Here is an 18,257-nt window from a genome sequence, read left to right as displayed (position 1 = left end):
AATATACTTTCAAAAACAGTTTCCTGGTTTCATCTGACATTTGTTTTTCCTTCACGTTCTTATTTATCTAACAAGCCACTGTACATTTCCCGCGGACTCGCCGTATAATGTGGACATTGAAACAGGACTTTAAGGATCTCTGAGTCAGGTGAGCGGTCTTAACTGGAGCTGAACTGTGGCTGTTTTGTGAGGTCAGGCCACCAGTATTATGTGTTATTTGGTTCTGCTGGGATCAGAGAGCTCTCAGAGCGAGATTTTATTTTGCTCTAAACATATACATGAAATACAACGGCTTGTGCTGTTTAAAGAAGTCTATGTCTATAGTAAATATGAGACTTGACAGCAAACTGTTGGATTCAGTTCTTTTCACTTTAAGGACTCCCAAACTAGGACCCAAAAAAGACTACAAGTGAGAAGGCCTTTCACGGAAAAAGTCATCTAACCGTCATACAAACTTCTAAAACTCAATAGTATGTATCTTCCAAACAATGAGTGAATCAAAAATAAATGTGTAAATGTGTATAATTATATAAAGTCTACATTCTTTTTTTTCTTTCTTGTTTAACTTTTGCTCAGTGCAAATATTTTCGTTTCATTTCCTCCTTCATATACTGGTAATATTGTTTGGAGAAATGTCTACAGGATACAGACACCAAAAAATGACTTCCCAGGTAAAGTTTTCACCATCAAATCTGTCTGCAATTAGAAACTATGATCAATAAATGTAAATGCACCAGCTTATCAAGTCCATTTCAACCCATGACAAATGTCATGTTAAGATAATCATTTATTTCCACGTTGTTATGTTCTTTCTATTGTTTAAATACATTATAATAAAATTATCTTAAGTAAAGGAATGTAATTGAGATATCAAAGTTATGAAACGATTATTAAGTTTGAAGTGTTCATTGAGTCAGAGATCTTTAAAGAACACTTTAATGTGTTTTCCAGCCTGGGCTTCATTTAGATATGAAAACAACAACAGTCGCAAAAAGGAACATGACTTTGCATGAATGCGTGGCCCCCACTGGCCAAAGATAAGACGTGGGAACACCTCCCACCCGCCCCCTCCTCCTCCTGCTGCAGCAGAGCTGAGGGGGGGGATGTGGGAGGAGCCAACGGTGGAGGTCCAGGTGGTCCAGCCTGCGTAAAAACGCACTGAACGCACGCCAAACTCTTCTAAAACTACACTCGTTGTTTGCACTTCTATGAATGGGTGGTTTTGAGATAAAAGATCGGCTTCTGGATTTTTTAACTGGAAGAAATAATAATAAAATCAGCGACAAAAGCAAAAGACTGGAGTTGCGCTGCGATCTCCTGGAAACAGCTACGATTAAACGCCTGTAAACTCATCGGAGTAAACTTATTCTTTTGTGGTTTTGGATTATTATATTCCAAAGTTAGGGACATCTTTTTATCGGCGACAACCGGAGACATGTTCAGGAAAACTAAGAGTAAAGTGCTGGTGGATTATGCGTCAGAGGAGGACGACATGTCCTGGCACTATCATCACTCCTACAAGGTAATAAACATTCACTGTGTTCACTGTTAACAATGTCACAATTAACACTTCGCTGCATTAAGCGGCCTTTTCTTAAAAGTACTGGTGTCATATACAACGTTTATTTTTTGTGGTCACTGGCAGCTTCTGTGTGAAACTAAACGAATAATAACTCAACCAAAGTTTTGACTGAATATTTAAAAAATTTACCTTGAAATCGACTTTAATCCATAACTCGGTATTGTCTATTACTTTTTGTTCTTATAAAGGGAATACACAGATTCCTTGCCAACATAAAGGAGAAGGAAGTGAGGAAGTGCTAGAAGGTATGTCAGGTCAGCTGAGGAGAGGTTCCCAAAGTCCTGAGGTTCAAAAAGAGACACAGTGTCTCCTCAGGAAGAAACAAACTCAGTTTTAACCCATTTTTATTGCACAAGTGGGAAAAACAATGACAATAATTGTTGTGGATCTCAATGAGAAATAAAAGAGCTTTTACAAAAGAAAAGTGGCCAGAAAATAAAGACAAAATCAAACAACAGGGATAGAGATTTAGATTGAAAAGTGTCAGTTTTTTATTCATGTGAAGCTCAGGGTATTTGACGGACTTAACAGACAAAGAGAAGAGTTCATAAATGTCTCTTTGTTGTGCTTATGTCATGCCCACATGTCCCAGGTGAGCAGCAGCAGTGTGTGTGAGGTCTAAAGAGAGGTCTGTATCAGCACTTGCCTGCAGCTGGGTTCTGTCATGGTGTTGAAGAAACATGGGGGGGGACAGAAGCTTTACGCACATATAAGGGCAGGAAACTCTTAAGAAAGAAATGTGGTGACACTTTTAGTCATTTTAAAATCCTGTAAGGATTTTTAACCTGGGGATACTTATGTTTATAACATAAAAGTTAAAGGAGATGAGCTCATAGGTCAGTTGTAGTTTCTCAATGTCTGGATAAACATGTGAAAACTCAGATTACTTTTTTCTCATGGAGGCTTAAGTCAGGATGGAGTCAAAATAATGTGCAGCCTTCATGTCTGTATCTAATCCAGTGTTTTTAAACTTTTTTTGAGTCAAGGTACACTTTTTCCTTAAAAAATCACAAGGTACAGCACAAACCAAATTAACAAGAGAAGCTGATATTAATTAATTTAAAGTCCATTTTTATCAAAGACTTACATAGCCATTAGATAAACACACGAAAAGGGAATTTTGTGATTTTTCCCTCTATTTTTTCGACCAATTAGGTGCAATTGGATCATTTCTCATGGCACACCTGATGATCTCTCACGGCACACTAGTGTGCCATGGCACAGTGGTTTAACAACACTGATCTAATCTGCCTACTGTGCATGATAAAAGCTTCTTTAAGCTGTGCAGTGAATCAAGTGTAATGCAAGCCTTGTTGGAAGAGCTCTCTTTGACAATGATAATGATAGTGATAATTATAAAAATAAATGATAATGAGAATGGTGAATTTTAATGATAATGGTGGATGATATTGATAATGGTGAATGAAATTTTAACTTTTTAAACATACTGATATGTCAATATAACATTCTTTTAACAAAGTGATAATGCATACCAAGGTTAGATTTTATTCACTCCATGCAGCCTCGTGGCCTATGACATGAATGTATGTGAAGTGGACTGAGAAGTAAACACAAGATCATGTCTCGACATTTTTCGTTTGTTCGTGCGATGAGGTGGAGATTTGCGACCCCTGGCTGGATTTTATTAAGTCCTTTCCAACTTCCATCCTGGGAACCAACAAATGTGGCCTTCACATCTGAGGACCTGCTTTGAGGTCAGCTTGAGTGTCTGCGTCCAGTGGCTGTTAGAAATGTTGATAAAAGCTGATCTCAGATCAGACTGAGCAGCAACTTCCCCTTAGATTTCCTGAGAAAGTCATCGGGGAGGTCTCCTCAAGTCACCATGGCAGTAAAGTACATCCAGAGGTCAGGGGGTTGGCTTGTAAAATGTCATAAACACAGTGGAGACAGCGCCAACCCAGCAGCAATACAGGAGGAAGCAGGATGAAGGTTATGATAACACCGTCTGGTAATGTAATGGTTTTCTTTCCACATATTCAAATGATTTGTCTAATGTCTGCTGTCTGATTTACCACATGCTGACAGTTTGACAACTGATTATATGAACACTATGAAGCATATTTTTACTGTGATTATAGAGTAGTAATACCTGCCTGGTCTGTTTCAATAAAAAGATAGATAAAAGATAGATGAGACAGATAAAACATGCAAACATGAAATACAAAACTTATTTGATCAAATTTGAAGCAGCATAAACAGAAATTGAGCTCATGGGGTCTGCTGAGGTTCTACTTTAAAACCCAAGTTTGATACAATTTGGACTGTTTTAGACTTAATCTGGATATTATAAGTACATTTGAAGCGTGAAATTCTACATTTGTTATTTGGCACACTTTTAATAGTATCTTTCACTTAAAACAGAACAGAAATGAACAAAACCACAGCAGAGTGCACGTTTTAGCCTTCAGCAGACTTAACCACAATACGCTTACTGTTTATGTCCTTCAGGAAAGCTGCTTGTCTTGAGTGAAAAATGTAATTTACAAGTTTTTAGAATGCAGTTTGACATATTTATGTTTCATGCTTTATTAACCAAATATTTCAGAGCCCAACATCATGCAGTTTTCTATGATAGAACTCAAAGAAAAGCAACAAATGTATGATTAGCTGGAAACAGTGAGTTCCTCTTTTGAAGAATGACTCATTGACTGACAAAAATATTATCCATCCATCCATTTTAGTCCAATTAAGGGTCGCGGGAAGCTGGAGCCTGTCCCAGCAATCACTGGGTGGCAGGCAGGGTACACCCTGGACGGATGCCAGTCCATCACAGCACCCAAAATGATAATAAATGACTTACTAAACAAATTTACTGTTTTTATTTAAACTTCTTTTCATAAACTAATGTTAAATAATATCATTACTTTTTATTTTATTAAAGAAAATTATGGTTACGATTAATTATAAAGATGACAATGAAGTTTAGAGTGTAAGGAAAAACATGATGGATAAATAAAAGGTGGACAAAACAAAAATATCTTGAATGTCATTATTAACTGTCAGAGAGCTGTTGGCTCAACTCTGTGCTGCACTTTGGGATGTTGTTAATAGTTTATTCTTGAGTAATACACGGAGGTTTGAGTCGCTCTCAGAAAAACATTGCTGGAAAGTGCTCTGATCGACCACAGCCTGATGCTTCGGCTGCCACAGCGAGGCATTTAGAGATGAAGGGTTTGGTTCTTGGAAAACTAAAAGCCTAGTCTTGTACTTTTTCAGGTGTTCCAGGAATCAAACCTAACCCTGTTTCTGTAACTGCAATTTCTTTTACCCACATGTATTTTTTTTTTATTTTTGAACTTGTAGTCATTAAATGAAACAGTAGGTCTTTTTTGCACTTTCTTTGGGTTTAATAAAAGAACAGATGGCTTCTGTGTTGAGTCAAAGCTGCCAGACTAGCAGGCAGATAGGCTCAGAGAAAGTATAATGGGATCTTATATTCAAAGACATCGAGGTAAGACGGGAGATGAAAGGTGAAGGGCGGAGAGAAAACGCAGGACCTGAGCAGTTCTGAGCATCTCTTTCTCCCTCCATGCTGCTCTGAGGCAACAGCAGGCCCTGTGCCTGCATGCTCTCTCACCACACACGGTATTAAAGTTTAGCAAACTCTGAGCAGCTGTTAGCCTGAAGATAATGCATGTTTGTCTTTAGCTTCAAGCGAGAACACTACCACCAGAAGTTTACATCAGGGCTGAGGGAACTTCAGGCAGCCTTTCATCTATATCATCAAGTCTTAAAGTGGATAAGGAAGATTTAACAGACCTGGGTTTCTGCTTAAGGGGAGGGGGGTGTTAAAGGAATGAAAATTAAACATTTGTTTGATCTCACAAGCTTGAGTTGATCCTTTTAAGATTCAAATGAAAGGATGTGAGAAATCTGGAGAATAAGCAACATGATTGTGCTGTTAGCTGCAAATAGGAAGTAGTGCATTTCTCACCTTTAATAGTTGGTTTTGACATGAAATCAAATCTCAAATTGAAAAACATTGGCATGTACACTTTAAGCAGTGCTCCAATTTGAAGCCCATTGCTTTACATCTTTTGAAGCAGGCAATCTGGGCTGTAATGAGGTCCATGTAAGTGGGGAAAACAATGAGTTTGGTGGACTTTGTAACAACAAAGTCATCACTGTCTCACTATGCAACTGATTTGTCTTCCAAAGGCAGTAATCTGTTTTCTTTACCCACCTAATCCAGTTCATCATTGGGTTGGAAGCGCATAACCCAGACAGATATCAAGTACATCACATTTTACACAATAGATGTTTCCTAAAACTGTACTCATGGTGGGCAAAATTGATAGACTTAATATTTAGTATGTATGGCGACTATTCTTTTAAGGCAGATGCACAAAGAAAAGCACATTGGAAACTAAAACACATGTATGTACATGTAGGATTGATTGCTTGCCTGGGTTACTATTGATTGACAATCTCAGCGGTATCTAACTGAGGTTACATAGGTACGGATCTTGGAAAACGGCCACTCTTTGCTGACTATGCAGTAAGTATGTCTGCCTGGGAGAACAAAGACTTTCATTTAAACTGCAGCCATGTAGCAGTAAGATGGACACGCTTATGAGTTTAAGAACTTAACCTCTACGAAATACATAACGTTCTTTTTCCTCACATTTACTTGTGTGTGTGTGTGTGTGTGTGTGTGTGAATGCTGCAACTTGTCTATTACTTTCAATTTTGTAGGAACTCTGCTGCTATTCCAACTCGCTCCTGCTAGTTTAGCTGAGGAGGAGGAGGGGATCAGTTTGATTGTTGAGTCTGTAAATGGAGGCCTAAACTGGTTACATCATGTTCTTTTAGGACTGAGGTTAAACTAGTCAGTCTAAGCCTGGTTAAAGCCATTCCTTTACAGCAGGTCAAGTTGGTTTCATGACTTTTTCATTTGTATTTGTCATCTTGTTTAGTTGATTGGAGCACCTAACAAGCTTTTTGTCAACCAACAAAAAGTGTTGTGTGATGGGTGCATGCTCATTGTCACTTTAATGTGTTTAGAGTTGACTTCAGTCATTTTAAATGTGTTTGGGCATATTGGTTAAATCTATGAAAAGAGGATGTTTTAGTTAAAGACAGACATTATCACATCTGTATTTTTGCAGTAGAATTAAAATGGATTGGCTCATTTTTAAAGAAAGAAGCATTATTTTTTGCTTCCATACTCTGCTACAACCTTCAGCAGTACAACGTGTTGGCCATGTAGCTGCTCTGACCTTTTAGCAAGAATGCAAATAAGTGTATTCAAATAAACAATGTGGTGTAGTGTGCCCATGAAACATTTGAGTTTCTGGTTTTAGAGAATTTGAGGCATTACAATTGAGGGCTTTAAACAAATAGCGAGTCTTTGTTACTGAAATTTACATTGCACCTTTATCACCTGGGGAGAAGTGTTTTGAAACGCTGCACTGAAAATGACGCATTTAAACACACAGAAAGGGAAAGAGAAAGAAGTAGAGACTGTAAAGATATGACCCAGTGAGGGGTGAAATAGGCACTTATTTGACATTATTGGGACCCTTTTTTACGTCCCCCAAAATCTCCTCCCCACCCTCAGTGCTAAAGCTGTTAACAGTAGTCAGCAATCAGAGTGTGAGTGTTTCTTTGATCAGCTTAGGTGGCAGAAACCTAGCTGACTTGCTCAGACTTGTACAACCACAACTACTCCTCCTGTTTCACATGGGGCTGTTAGATATTTAATGTACTTAGAGCTTTGATCAGTTTGTTGGAATTCTGGCCCTACTTTAGGAGTCTCGGGCTAAACTGCACATCTAATGATTTGTGACTGCTTCTTCTGTGATTTCATGTGTTTAAGTCTTTTAGTCTTGTACATCTTTAAACTATAAGGTAACTTTAAGGGTACCACCCCAGTGACAAGCGTTTTTCTCCTTATGGTACAATTAAAAACACATTTTAGTGTATTTGTCTCATATTTTGATGGCACTGAACATTTATCCAAATTTTCAGGCAATAGACAGATTTTTAAAAGCTTTTTGTGGATGACAAGTTAAACTGTTGGCAGGGCAGTGTAGAGCATGTTGCAAACTAGTCCAAATACTCAAAAAGTCAAGAAAGAGTTTACAATGATTTTTTAAAATTTAAACTACAATGCAGGTTCCACTTTACAAAAGGCCTGTGTTTTTCTGGAATACTGTCCATATATTCATATCTGGACGAATTGTGCTCACTGGCATTCATCTTTATAGTATCTCTGAGCCAGTCAAGTTATTTTCACAGCAGCACTGTGAGTTTTTGATGCAGTGATGCTTAAAAGAGTGAAGATCACATACATTCAGGATTACTTTTTTCATAGTGCATAGGTTTATATATTTACATCCAAAATGTAAGTTTTCAGCTTTGCATTTTAATTAGATGCACAGAAGCTCAAACAAAGTGCTTAAAGTGTAATGATGAGGACAGAAACACAAATATACAAGGTCTTTATTTAAACTGGAAAAAGAAGGTGCCTGGTGAGTGAAACACAATGGAACCAAAATAACACAGTCATATTCACATTGTGAGGCACAGCGTTAAGGCATCGGGTCAAGGCTGTGTTTTCCTTCTCTTTTATTTAACTCTGCCATCAGAGCTCAGTGATTTCCGTACTCCACCATCCATCTATCCCTCTATCTCGCCCTCCAAACACAATGTGTTTATGTTACAGCTGTTAAACGGCGGCCTGCTCTTTCACAGGAAGACATGCACACACTCTACGCATACACACACTATTCCTGCTGTATATTGTGAATTGCGTGAACATTTGTGTTTAGGGTTTGCCGTTTGTGTTCACTAACCAACAGTGTTTGTGTGTCTGCCTGTATGTCTGTCTCAGGACAAAGACATAGAAGGAGAGGAAGAGGACGAGGAAGCCGCCACTGGAGTGTCCAAGGTAAACAGCAACTTCACAACTATTTGGATCTAACACAGACGCAAACACACTATCTGCTTTTAAACACTTGGCTTGGATAGTTTTAGCTCTTACAGCAGCTTCTTGAAGATATGCAACAGCCCCTCATGGCCTTATCTTCTCACACAGATGCACACACACACACATACACGGGTCCACAGAAACGAATGTTATTTGGTCAACCCCAAAAGATTTTGTCAAATGTCACCAACAGCGTCCATATGCTGTAAATAACATCAGTTTTTCTGAATCACAAACACACACACACACGCAGTCACACACAAACAGAGAAATTCTTCTGAGCGGTGCTTTTTAACAGGGCAGTCTGTGTAAAGCTGAATGGTTGGGCAACTGTTTATCTGTAAACAGCCCAGTAATCATCCACTGCCTTATCCTCGAACTTATCATTGCAAAACTTTCACGTTGAGCTGCTTATTTATAGTCTTACTCTTATCATGGGACATACGTAGGACCCATGAATGAAGTTTTTCTTGTCCCTCGCTGCACTTTTGTCAGTGATATGGACTTTTGGTTTTTTATTTTTTTGTTTGGAGGGTTTACACTCTTTGCTCCTGACCAGTGCTTTAATTTTCCTACAACTTCTGATTTCCTGTTGTTCAAGAGACGCTAACAAATTTAGTGCTGTAAGACGCTAGCAACCAATGTTTCAGACCGAGATGCCACCCAAAGGTTATTACAGAGCAAAGGTTAAAATAAACAGCAAAAAAGCGATGATAAATGACCATTTTGCCATTTTGGGAATTTTAGTAAGATAGATAAGATAGATAACTTTTGCACAGGACTCAATACAAGTACACTAAAACTGGAGAAATAATTTATAACAATTTATAACTCAGCTAGAAAGGAATTACAGTAGTCCAGTCAGTATGTGATAAACATGAATGATGGTTTCTCAGCATCCCTTTGCGAAAGGATACTTTTGATTATGACAATATTATGCAGATGATTTTAGAGGTCTATTCAGTAAATGAGAATTATAAGACAAATGCTGGTGAATAATAAGTCCAGGGTTACTAGGAGTTGAACTGGAAGCTAAAATGCTATCAACTTGGCTATATGGCCAAGCTATTTGGCTAGAGAGTGAGTCTCTGTTTTGTCTGACTTTAAAAGTAGAAAGTTTAGGTAATTCAGGCCTTTATTTTCACAAGATAGGCCGGCAACCTTTTTAATTGATTTATTTTAATCAAGCTTTATAAGTACCTAAAAATGTGTTTCATCTGTTTAAGAATGAAAATGTATGCCATGGTTCATGTAATAAATCCCAAAGGAAGCACATACAGAGTGACCAAAATCTGTTCAGTTCAGAGCCTTGTGGAACACAGAACTGGTATCAGATTATGACTTAAACCAGTCTAAATTCTTGATGTTGATGACTGGTGACACTTCCATGAAAAAAAAGGTGCTCAGTGGGGTCAAATGAAACACTGAGGTCTAATAGGAAGATTGTCAGAAGATAAGGATAAGGATCATTTGTGTGTATAACCAATGCAATGTCAGTAACATGGTGGGCTCTAAAGTCCCATTTAAACTCCTCAAATTTTTCATTCACATGTGTAGTTACGATAATTTGAAACATTTTAATGATCTGAAATATATAAGGAAAATTATATATGGTCCATAACTTACTCAAATATCTGCACCAGTACATTAAAAGTAATAGAAAAGTCCCGGTTGAAATTACTCCAAAGTTCATCACTGGCTAGAGCAGAACGAGAAGACAGGATAATTTCATACATTTGGCACAAGAAAACTAAAACCATAGAGCCGATATACTGAATAAGGTAAAACTGAATGGAAACAGGTCTGGCAGGAGAAGTGTGGGTGTGACGCAAATACAGGTAACAAAATGAACTCACACTCATCTCTTTTGACTGGAACGTTAACGCTGGGTGAGAAGCTGTACATGCAAGCCACCAGAGGCAGGCAGAGAACAAGAAGTCTTTAGCTAAGCTTATAAAAACATGAGGCTTTGTGCAGACAGGAAATGAAAAAGTTTCCAAAACATAAATCCACATCAAAGGTAAAACTGAGACAGAGCTGTTACACATCAAGAAGCCATGATGAAACATTCACAAGAGTAGCGTTAAAAACAATTGTAAGAACTTTGCAAAGGCAACATGGCCTGTGGTACATTGAAGAAAATAAGAACTGACAAGATGAAAGAGAGAGAATCAGCAATGAAGTCCAGATGTACAGCCATCAATCAGTCTTTTTTTTCTTTTACTAAGCACCTTTCATACAATGAATAATGTAGAGCAAAGTGTTTTACATTAAAAGCAATAAAAGGACAAAAAACAATATTACCTATCAAATCCCCCTAAAACAAGAACCCATGATAGCCACATATAGCAAACACATTAAATTATGTCTTAAGAGGCGCTGTCCCAACCCCGTTAGCTGTGTCGGGAAGCTAAAACATGGGAAAAATAAAAGATATTAAGTCTAAATAAAAATCTAAGAGAATAAAAACATCAAACATAAAAAAAAGAAATAATTCAAAGCAATAAAAGACTAATAAAAAAATTAAAATGAGATAAAAAAAATTTAAGACAATAAAAACATTATATATTAATGTTAACATGTAGTAAAATAATTAATAAAAATGAAAAAAAAAAAAAGGATAAAAACAATTAATAAACCCAAAAATGATTAATCAAAAGCTTTACTAAAACGGTAAGTTTTAAGCTGCCACTTAGTTAAAGCAGGGACAGGATGCAAAACGAGCTGAAATGCACAGGGGAAAAGGGATTTCAGTGTAGCACAGGAAGCAGACATGAAACAGAACTTTAACAGAAACCACAGATGCACAAAGAAACCAAAGTTAGAACATTAGAAACATTAAAATCAAGAAACAAGCCATGGAGGAAAATACAGAACATTTTAACATGAAGGTCCACAAACCCAAAAGCACAGTCTACAAATATTAAAGACACAAATGACTCGTCCATGACAGACATGGAGAAAGACCATGCATTTTGTTTCACAAGCATTTGTGTCCAACATTTAAAGCTTTGACCATAGTTTTTATTTGAAACTAGTGACATCTTACAGTCAAGTTAAATGGTTAAAACTCAGTCTAAAAAGAAATCAGGCTTTGGAGCAATCATACAAACTTTGACCTTGCTTAATGGATTTTGCTTTAGTTTTTGTTGTGGATTTTGTTATACTTAGTATAGAATCCCCACAACCATGAAAAATATGTCCAATTAGATCAAATAAAGCTGCAACAAGCTGAAATCTAACTCACTAAACTATAGACAGTTTATGCATCAAACCACATCAGTTATATGTGCCTTAAATAACTCGCCACTCTCCATATAGTCAGATGTGCTTTTAATGGTTTATTTAGTTCAAATGTGTTGCGAATTGGTAAAACACAGCAGATACAATAGTCCATTGTGTTGAAGAAAAGAGTGCTTATGAAGTAATCCAGCAGCACCCCCAAAGCCTGTCATACAAAAACAATAATATTCCATGATCCTCCTGTTTTAACTTGTTTTCTTGCTAAATAAAGTATTATTAAAATGCTTTAAATACTTTAAAACCAATTTGGCCATCATTTTAAAGTATATTCTATGAAATAACCTATATTAGTTTGTTATTCCTGGTAACGCATAGTACACATTGTGACGATTAATGTGAACGAAGCAGAAAAATCACAACATACAGCGCAAGGCATTAAGAAGCCAGAACATACTCAGTACGTGAAAAAATCACCACCAACATGGACTGTGCTGAAAATTGTTGTTTGTCTGACATTTTATCCTTTTTCATATAACTCACAGGGATGTCAGAGGGAAATATTGACTCAGTGAGTGAACTACTGAGGTAATATCCAGGTGTATGGAAAGGTCAGATGAAACTCCAGTGTGCTATTTTTAATGTCAAAATGAAGTTTTTGGGCCATGTCATGTGAGGATTTGTTAGATCATTATATATGATAACACATTTCTGAAAAATGTTTTTTTTTTTTTTTTTAATGTGAAGACACGTATCTTGTTCCCATGCAGGTGATTTTCTTCATCACATTGTTCATTAGCAACGGATGTCATCTCCTAATCTTTGCTAACAGCACGTCTTTACTCAGAGGTGTGGCTGTGTCAGAACACCGGATGTGTAAAGACTAAGTGCAAACCTCACATGAGTGATGTGTTGTCTGAACTCTGGCAGGCTCGGTGCTTTATGTATAGCTACTGTATGCAACCTTGTTCACAGGACATATTTCATGATGCGTCCTGTTTGTAAGGAGAGGGGTGGTAGGGCTGCACAAGGGAAGGAAATGCAGCATTCTTTCAAGGAGCTGTGCTTTTTGGACTGGAACAATCACTGTGGAGGAAAAACAAGGCTGAAAATAGCAGCAGAGTGCCTGAACACTGTAGAAGGTTTAAAGTCTTCTACCCACCATTGATTAATGCTCATATTAGGTCAGAAAAGTGCTTAAAGTCCTGGAAAACAGTTTAGATGTAATAAGCTGGGAGGGTTTTCATTTATCTGAGCATACAAAACTGTTGTCAACATACATTTTATGGGGAAATATTCAATCTGTACTGCTAAAGCGGTCAAACTTGCACAGTGGTAACTAATTTAAATTGAATGAATGTCTTCTGTAGGATACATCTACTGTGGAATCAGTAATATATCAATTATATTATCTGGTAATGTTTAACATCTCAGAGATTGTAACAGTTCTGTGATTTCCTGAGAAATTCTAAACATTAAGTAATCCCTTGGCCTAAAAAAGTACTGTAGAAAAGAACTGTATTGTTCTTCTAGACGGGAAGCTGTAGGTAAAGCTCCCCCTCACAAAGCCAGCCACTGAGCTGCTTAGTTCACCTTTTGGCATGGTACACTGTTGGTCACTGAGCCGCTTTCAACCTTATGAGACCAGGGAATAGGCCGGTGTCTGTATGTGCATTCAATGCATGGATATACAGTCAGAATTAAACTGCATGGATACAAATAGGTATAGGACTCCCACCTCTGATTTGTCTTTTGCAGAACTGAAACTATTGCAAATCAGCTCAGCGAACGAGGAGTGGAGCAGGGAGAAAGAGGCAGAGTGGAGACAGGGTGCTGAAATAGCTGAGATTAAGTTTTGTAAATATTTGTTCACGATAATAAACTTGAGGAAAATGGCAGCAGGTTTGCTCACAGGCATGTTCATGATGATGAAGCGGGGATGTTTGTTTTTATCATTTATCATTTATCATTTACCATTTATCATTCAAGTGCCTGTCTCATTGTAAGATACCAAAGTTAGACTCGCAAATCTATCAGATGTGACATGAGCTTGAGTAGCATCATGTTTTCACACATACAAAATAAAAGTTGGGGTTGTGCATCCTGTTTAAGAAGAAAAGTCTTCTTTAAACAGAGATTTAGTGGAAACCTGACGTGCCAGGTCTTATTGAAAGTGTTCCTGTTTGGTTTGAGAGATGCATGCTTTGATAACCATCAAGTTTGTTGTTGTAGCTGCTGTAGCATGTTCCAGTCTTAGTACAGATTTACATTGTTCACTGCATTCAGAGCTTTGAACTGACCCCCTTCTCCATAGGTAGAGCATAGAAACAAAAGAGGCCCTAGGAAGGGGTTGTCAGGGGTTGAAGAAATTAATCAGATGAAACTGTGTATACAGAGTGTAAAGCAAAGGCAGACACGGATATGAGGAGGAGTCCATGTCGTGACCTTGATAGCTGAGATTGGGAATTTTGTCCCAGGCGAGAAACAAAGCCAAAACTTTGCTCCATTATCGCCGAGGAGGGCCGTAACCACGCTCAGTAGAAAGCTGTGAAAGCAGAAAGGAATTCTCATCTGATGGGGGAGAGCAGGAGTTTCAGAGGGAGTGCAAGGTGCAAGGTAACCCGTGCAGCTGGAAAATCTCCCTGTCTTGCAAAACATAAATCACCCCACAACTACGCATCAGAGATAACAAGTTAACTTCTAACAGATGAGGGGAATCATTCTGCACTTGAAAATGAAATACACTCATATTTGCTGCTCTTTTGTCAGGAGGTCAAGGTGAAGAAGATCATGTCCAAGAAGGAGAGGAGGGAGAAAAAGATGTTGTCCTCCAAAGATGATGAGCATTTCTTGTTGACCGGGGTGAAGCTGCCTGATCGTAAAGGGTAAGAGGACAATGTCAAAAGTACAGAGGCTGAGAGGGCTTGGTGCAGGGCAAGTTATGAAAGCACATGTAAACAAGTATATCATTGGCAAACCTTCAGAAAATGACCCAGTCAGAGTCCTAATGTTGTTCTCATTTCATCTTAATGGAATTACTGTGGCAGGATCTCAAGACAGCTGAATGAATTCCTATAAATAGCTGAAGTGTAAAGGATAGTAGCCAAAAGTCCTCCTCAACAATGTGACACCGATAATGTTAAATATAAAACAATTCCTTTATGTTTATGCTGCTAAAACTAGCTGTTGTATCATTAGGTGGATGTAGTTCTGCCACATCCAGCTTGACAAGCCGCAGACAGTGTAAAAAATGCCTGGCTTACATCAGGTCAACAGTGATCCACTTCATAGTCTTTACTGGCCAAGTGTATAAAGCTAAAACATTTCAATTGACTCAAAATAAGTGAGTCAGGCCCAAATACTTTTGTTTGTTTATATACAAGCTTTAGCTCCATTTGCCAATAGTTATCTCTTAGACCTATTGAGGAAGTGGAATATGTATGTAGAGGAAAACCTTTATTAATCACCTTGCTCTGACAATAAAGAGAATTCCATAATGGGGAATGCTCCAGTCTCTAGTTTTAAAATGTCTGATGAACACTAGTTCACCCAGCCAATCTTGTTTAGGGTTATGGTATGAGTGGTCCACTTGTCTTAGTTCTTCCTTACTGCCTGTTTTATGTGAACAGCCAGTTTTAACCTTTCTTTTGCCTCTTTGTGTTTCTTCAAAGGCCTCAAAAGAAAAGCAAAGATGATGAGAAGGAGAAGGAGAAGGAGAAGGAGAAAGAGAAGAAGGACAAGCCAGAAAAGGGCTTATGTTTCTGGGAGAGTGTTACTATGACGATGAGGCAAATCTCCCCAACAAAGAAATTGGAAAAGATGGAGGGATGGGAGCCGCCACAGTTGGGGAATTTAACTGAGACTGGGACTGATGAAGCCCTTGTGGAGAGCAGCCAGAATGGGGACTTTGCAGTGCCCTTACCCAACTCCATTAGTGGCTCAACGCCTACGTGGGGGGGCCAAGGCCTGGAAGAAGACTCCTCTCGTTACGCTAACCTGACAGACTCCAATGATTCAACAGCTGGTGTGACGTGGACGACTCGTGCCAAAGTCAAGCTGGCAGGCATCAGCAGGATGAGCAGAGGGATTGTGTCAGAAGGCACATGGGGAGGCTTTAAGTAATAGCATACAGACACCCCTCCTTTCCAGACCTCTTCAATATCACAGGATGAGGATCTGAACAAAATATCTGTCTGTTTTTGTAGTGTAGTTCTAAGCAAAATCTGTTTTAATGCAATTTACTGTTAAAAAAATAAGAAAAGAAAGAAGAAAATGACATTGTCATCCACATTCTGATATGAGGTTAATGCAGTGCCTTAAAGTGCAATATCACCGACAGCCACTAGATGTTGGCGTCAAAACATTTCCAGTCCAATTAAAAAACACCTACTTGTGACTTTATTAAGTCTTAGAATTCAGAACTCAGTGGGTTTTTCATTCACTCCTCAATCATTGTGCTGGTGGTCGTTTCCAGACCAAGATGGCAGCAGTCAAACAAAAAAACTTGAGGCTTGAAAACAACAGTCCTTAAACAAATGGCTGACATCGGAATAACTTATTTTAATTACTGATAAGTGAAATAAATTATTAACAAAAAGTATGTTTTTAAGCCTTTAAAAATGCATATCAGTTGTGTAATTTTTTAACAGGGTTGTCACTGCTGAATCACTAGAAACCATAAATCTGGTTATTTGAAAGCCTTAAACTGCTGTACCATTTCCACTGTGATTTCTCATGTTCTGGCATTTAAGTATACTAAATTGCCAAGAAAAGAATAATAGTTTTTATGCTTGATAAATGCATGAGCATACAAGAGCATGCCAATGTTCTACTGAATGATGTTTTTACAGTATATATATATATATATATATATATATATATATATATATGTGTGTGTGTGTGTGTGTACAGAAGCAGTACCTGAGTGGGAGCCGTGTGTTTGTCATAACAGGGTTATGCTTAAAGTCTGGCATGTTATCAAACTTTATCATTTCAACATCTACTCTTTTTCCAATGTTGTATTGATACCTAAGTGCTTGACAGCCAGATGCAAAGGATGTACAGCACGAGAGATTTATCTTTTCATTTGTTTGACACTAACTGAATACAATCCTTTCTCATTGCACAATATTTTTTGATACATGAGTTGCTCTTTAAACAACCATCTTAATGAAGTGACCATTTCTCTTTCATGGAAATCTCTCTTCTATGCATTTCATTCCATATAGCTTCAACGAGGCATTAATGAAATAGTGGAATAATCTTTTTTGCTATTTTGATGTTTATTCTGAATTCAAATAAACATATCAAATGAACAAAATGTAATTTGGCTTTTGAAAAGTTCTCAGTCATTAGTGATAAACAGTACCTCCTCCATGAACATGTGACGTGCCTTAAAATGACACAACGCATTTCCTGTAAATCTTCTCGATCACAAATCTGTTGGTCTCACCATGACATGCAGGTGAATGTATCCAGCATTCATCTGTGCTGCACCAAGTTGGGGCATGCCCTTGTTTCCAGTTAGAAACCAGTGTGCAGCTTCATCTGCTATGATCGCTGAAAATGTTCAACAATTATCGCTTCTTGTAAGCTGTATCTACATTTCTGTACATTAGTTTTAACTAAGATCATGAAGAACAGTTCCAATTCTACAATGATGTAGTTTTATTTTAGGTAAAGAAGAGACTTTTCCCATCTCATCTTTGTCTTTGTTGAATTCTCTTGATAGTGGAGTCAGCGTCATCACAGCCTCAGATGTACACAGATGGCATCTGTATCCTCTGTTTGTTCAATAAAGTGCTGGATCACATTTCCTCAAGAATAAAGATTAAATTTCATGGCCTGGCTGTGCTTCTTTCAACTTGTATTTTGAGATAAATACACATTATCTTCTGTACAAAACTTGAAATTTATTTATATAGGTACCAGAAGAGAATAAGCCCACCCAAATCCTTTGTCATCTGCATGTGAAGCTTGAAGGTTGCTTCTTATAAACAAAAACTGAGTTTGCTGATCTCAATTTACACGTTCAGGAGATCCACATGTTGATTGACTTAAACATCATAGCCCTATTTTAGCTTTTCCATTTAAATGAACTAATTCATAAAAGCATGTTGATCATGAAGCTTTGGTGTTTATATCCAAATCCGTTATGTAAAAAACATATGGAATAATGTAAACAATAAAACAGAGGCAGGTTTTTAGAAATATTTAATCATGTTATAGCTTGTTCCCACCTCTTGCCAGTCACAATAGTACCATCAAGAACACTGGAATGGTAAAGGTATATTACAAAAGTTGAAAGGATACAAAAGGTTTTTTTTTTACTTTATGTTTCACATGTCCTATTTCACATTACACTTCTGACAAAAAGTAGAAAAACCATATACAGTTAATGTAGCTAAAGGAGCTGTACATTATTTCTGATTATTGTTAACACGTCCAAACTACATAGAGCACAAGAGGAAAACACAAGAGACA

General features: G+C 37.7%; 1 protein-coding gene across 1 annotated transcript; it reads left to right on the top strand.

Moving 5' to 3' along the window:
• Positions 1 to 1,241: 1,241 nt before the first annotated feature.
• On the top strand, positions 1,242 to 16,155 carry LOC306767863 (testis development-related protein). Its single transcript, XM_079256004.1, has 4 exons — positions 1,242 to 1,522; positions 8,439 to 8,495; positions 14,544 to 14,659; positions 15,446 to 16,155. The coding sequence occupies exons 1-4, from the start codon at positions 1,436 to 1,438 to the stop codon at positions 15,894 to 15,896; spliced, it is 711 nt and encodes a 236-aa protein (XP_079112130.1). The 5' UTR covers positions 1,242 to 1,435; the 3' UTR covers positions 15,897 to 16,155.
• Positions 16,156 to 18,257: the final 2,102 nt, after the last annotated feature.

This window comes from Telmatherina bonti (assembly GCF_933228915.1).
Source record: "Telmatherina bonti genome assembly, chromosome: 16".
NCBI classification, from domain to species: Eukaryota; Metazoa; Chordata; class Actinopteri; order Atheriniformes; family Telmatherinidae; genus Telmatherina; species Telmatherina bonti.
This window is presented reverse-complemented; position numbering and strand designations above follow the sequence as displayed.

Coding starts and splice junctions, on each gene's coding strand:
- LOC306767863 (XM_079256004.1), top strand. CDS start 1,436: ATGTTCAGGAAAACTAAGAGTAAAGTGCTGGTGGATTATGCGTCAGAG. Junction 8,496..14,543: donor CCGCCACTGGAGTGTCCAAG/GTAAACAGCAAC, acceptor CTCTTTTGTCAG/GAGGTCAAGGTGAAGAAGAT. Junction 14,660..15,445: donor AAGCTGCCTGATCGTAAAGG/GTAAGAGGACAA, acceptor GTTTCTTCAAAG/GCCTCAAAAGAAAAGCAAAG.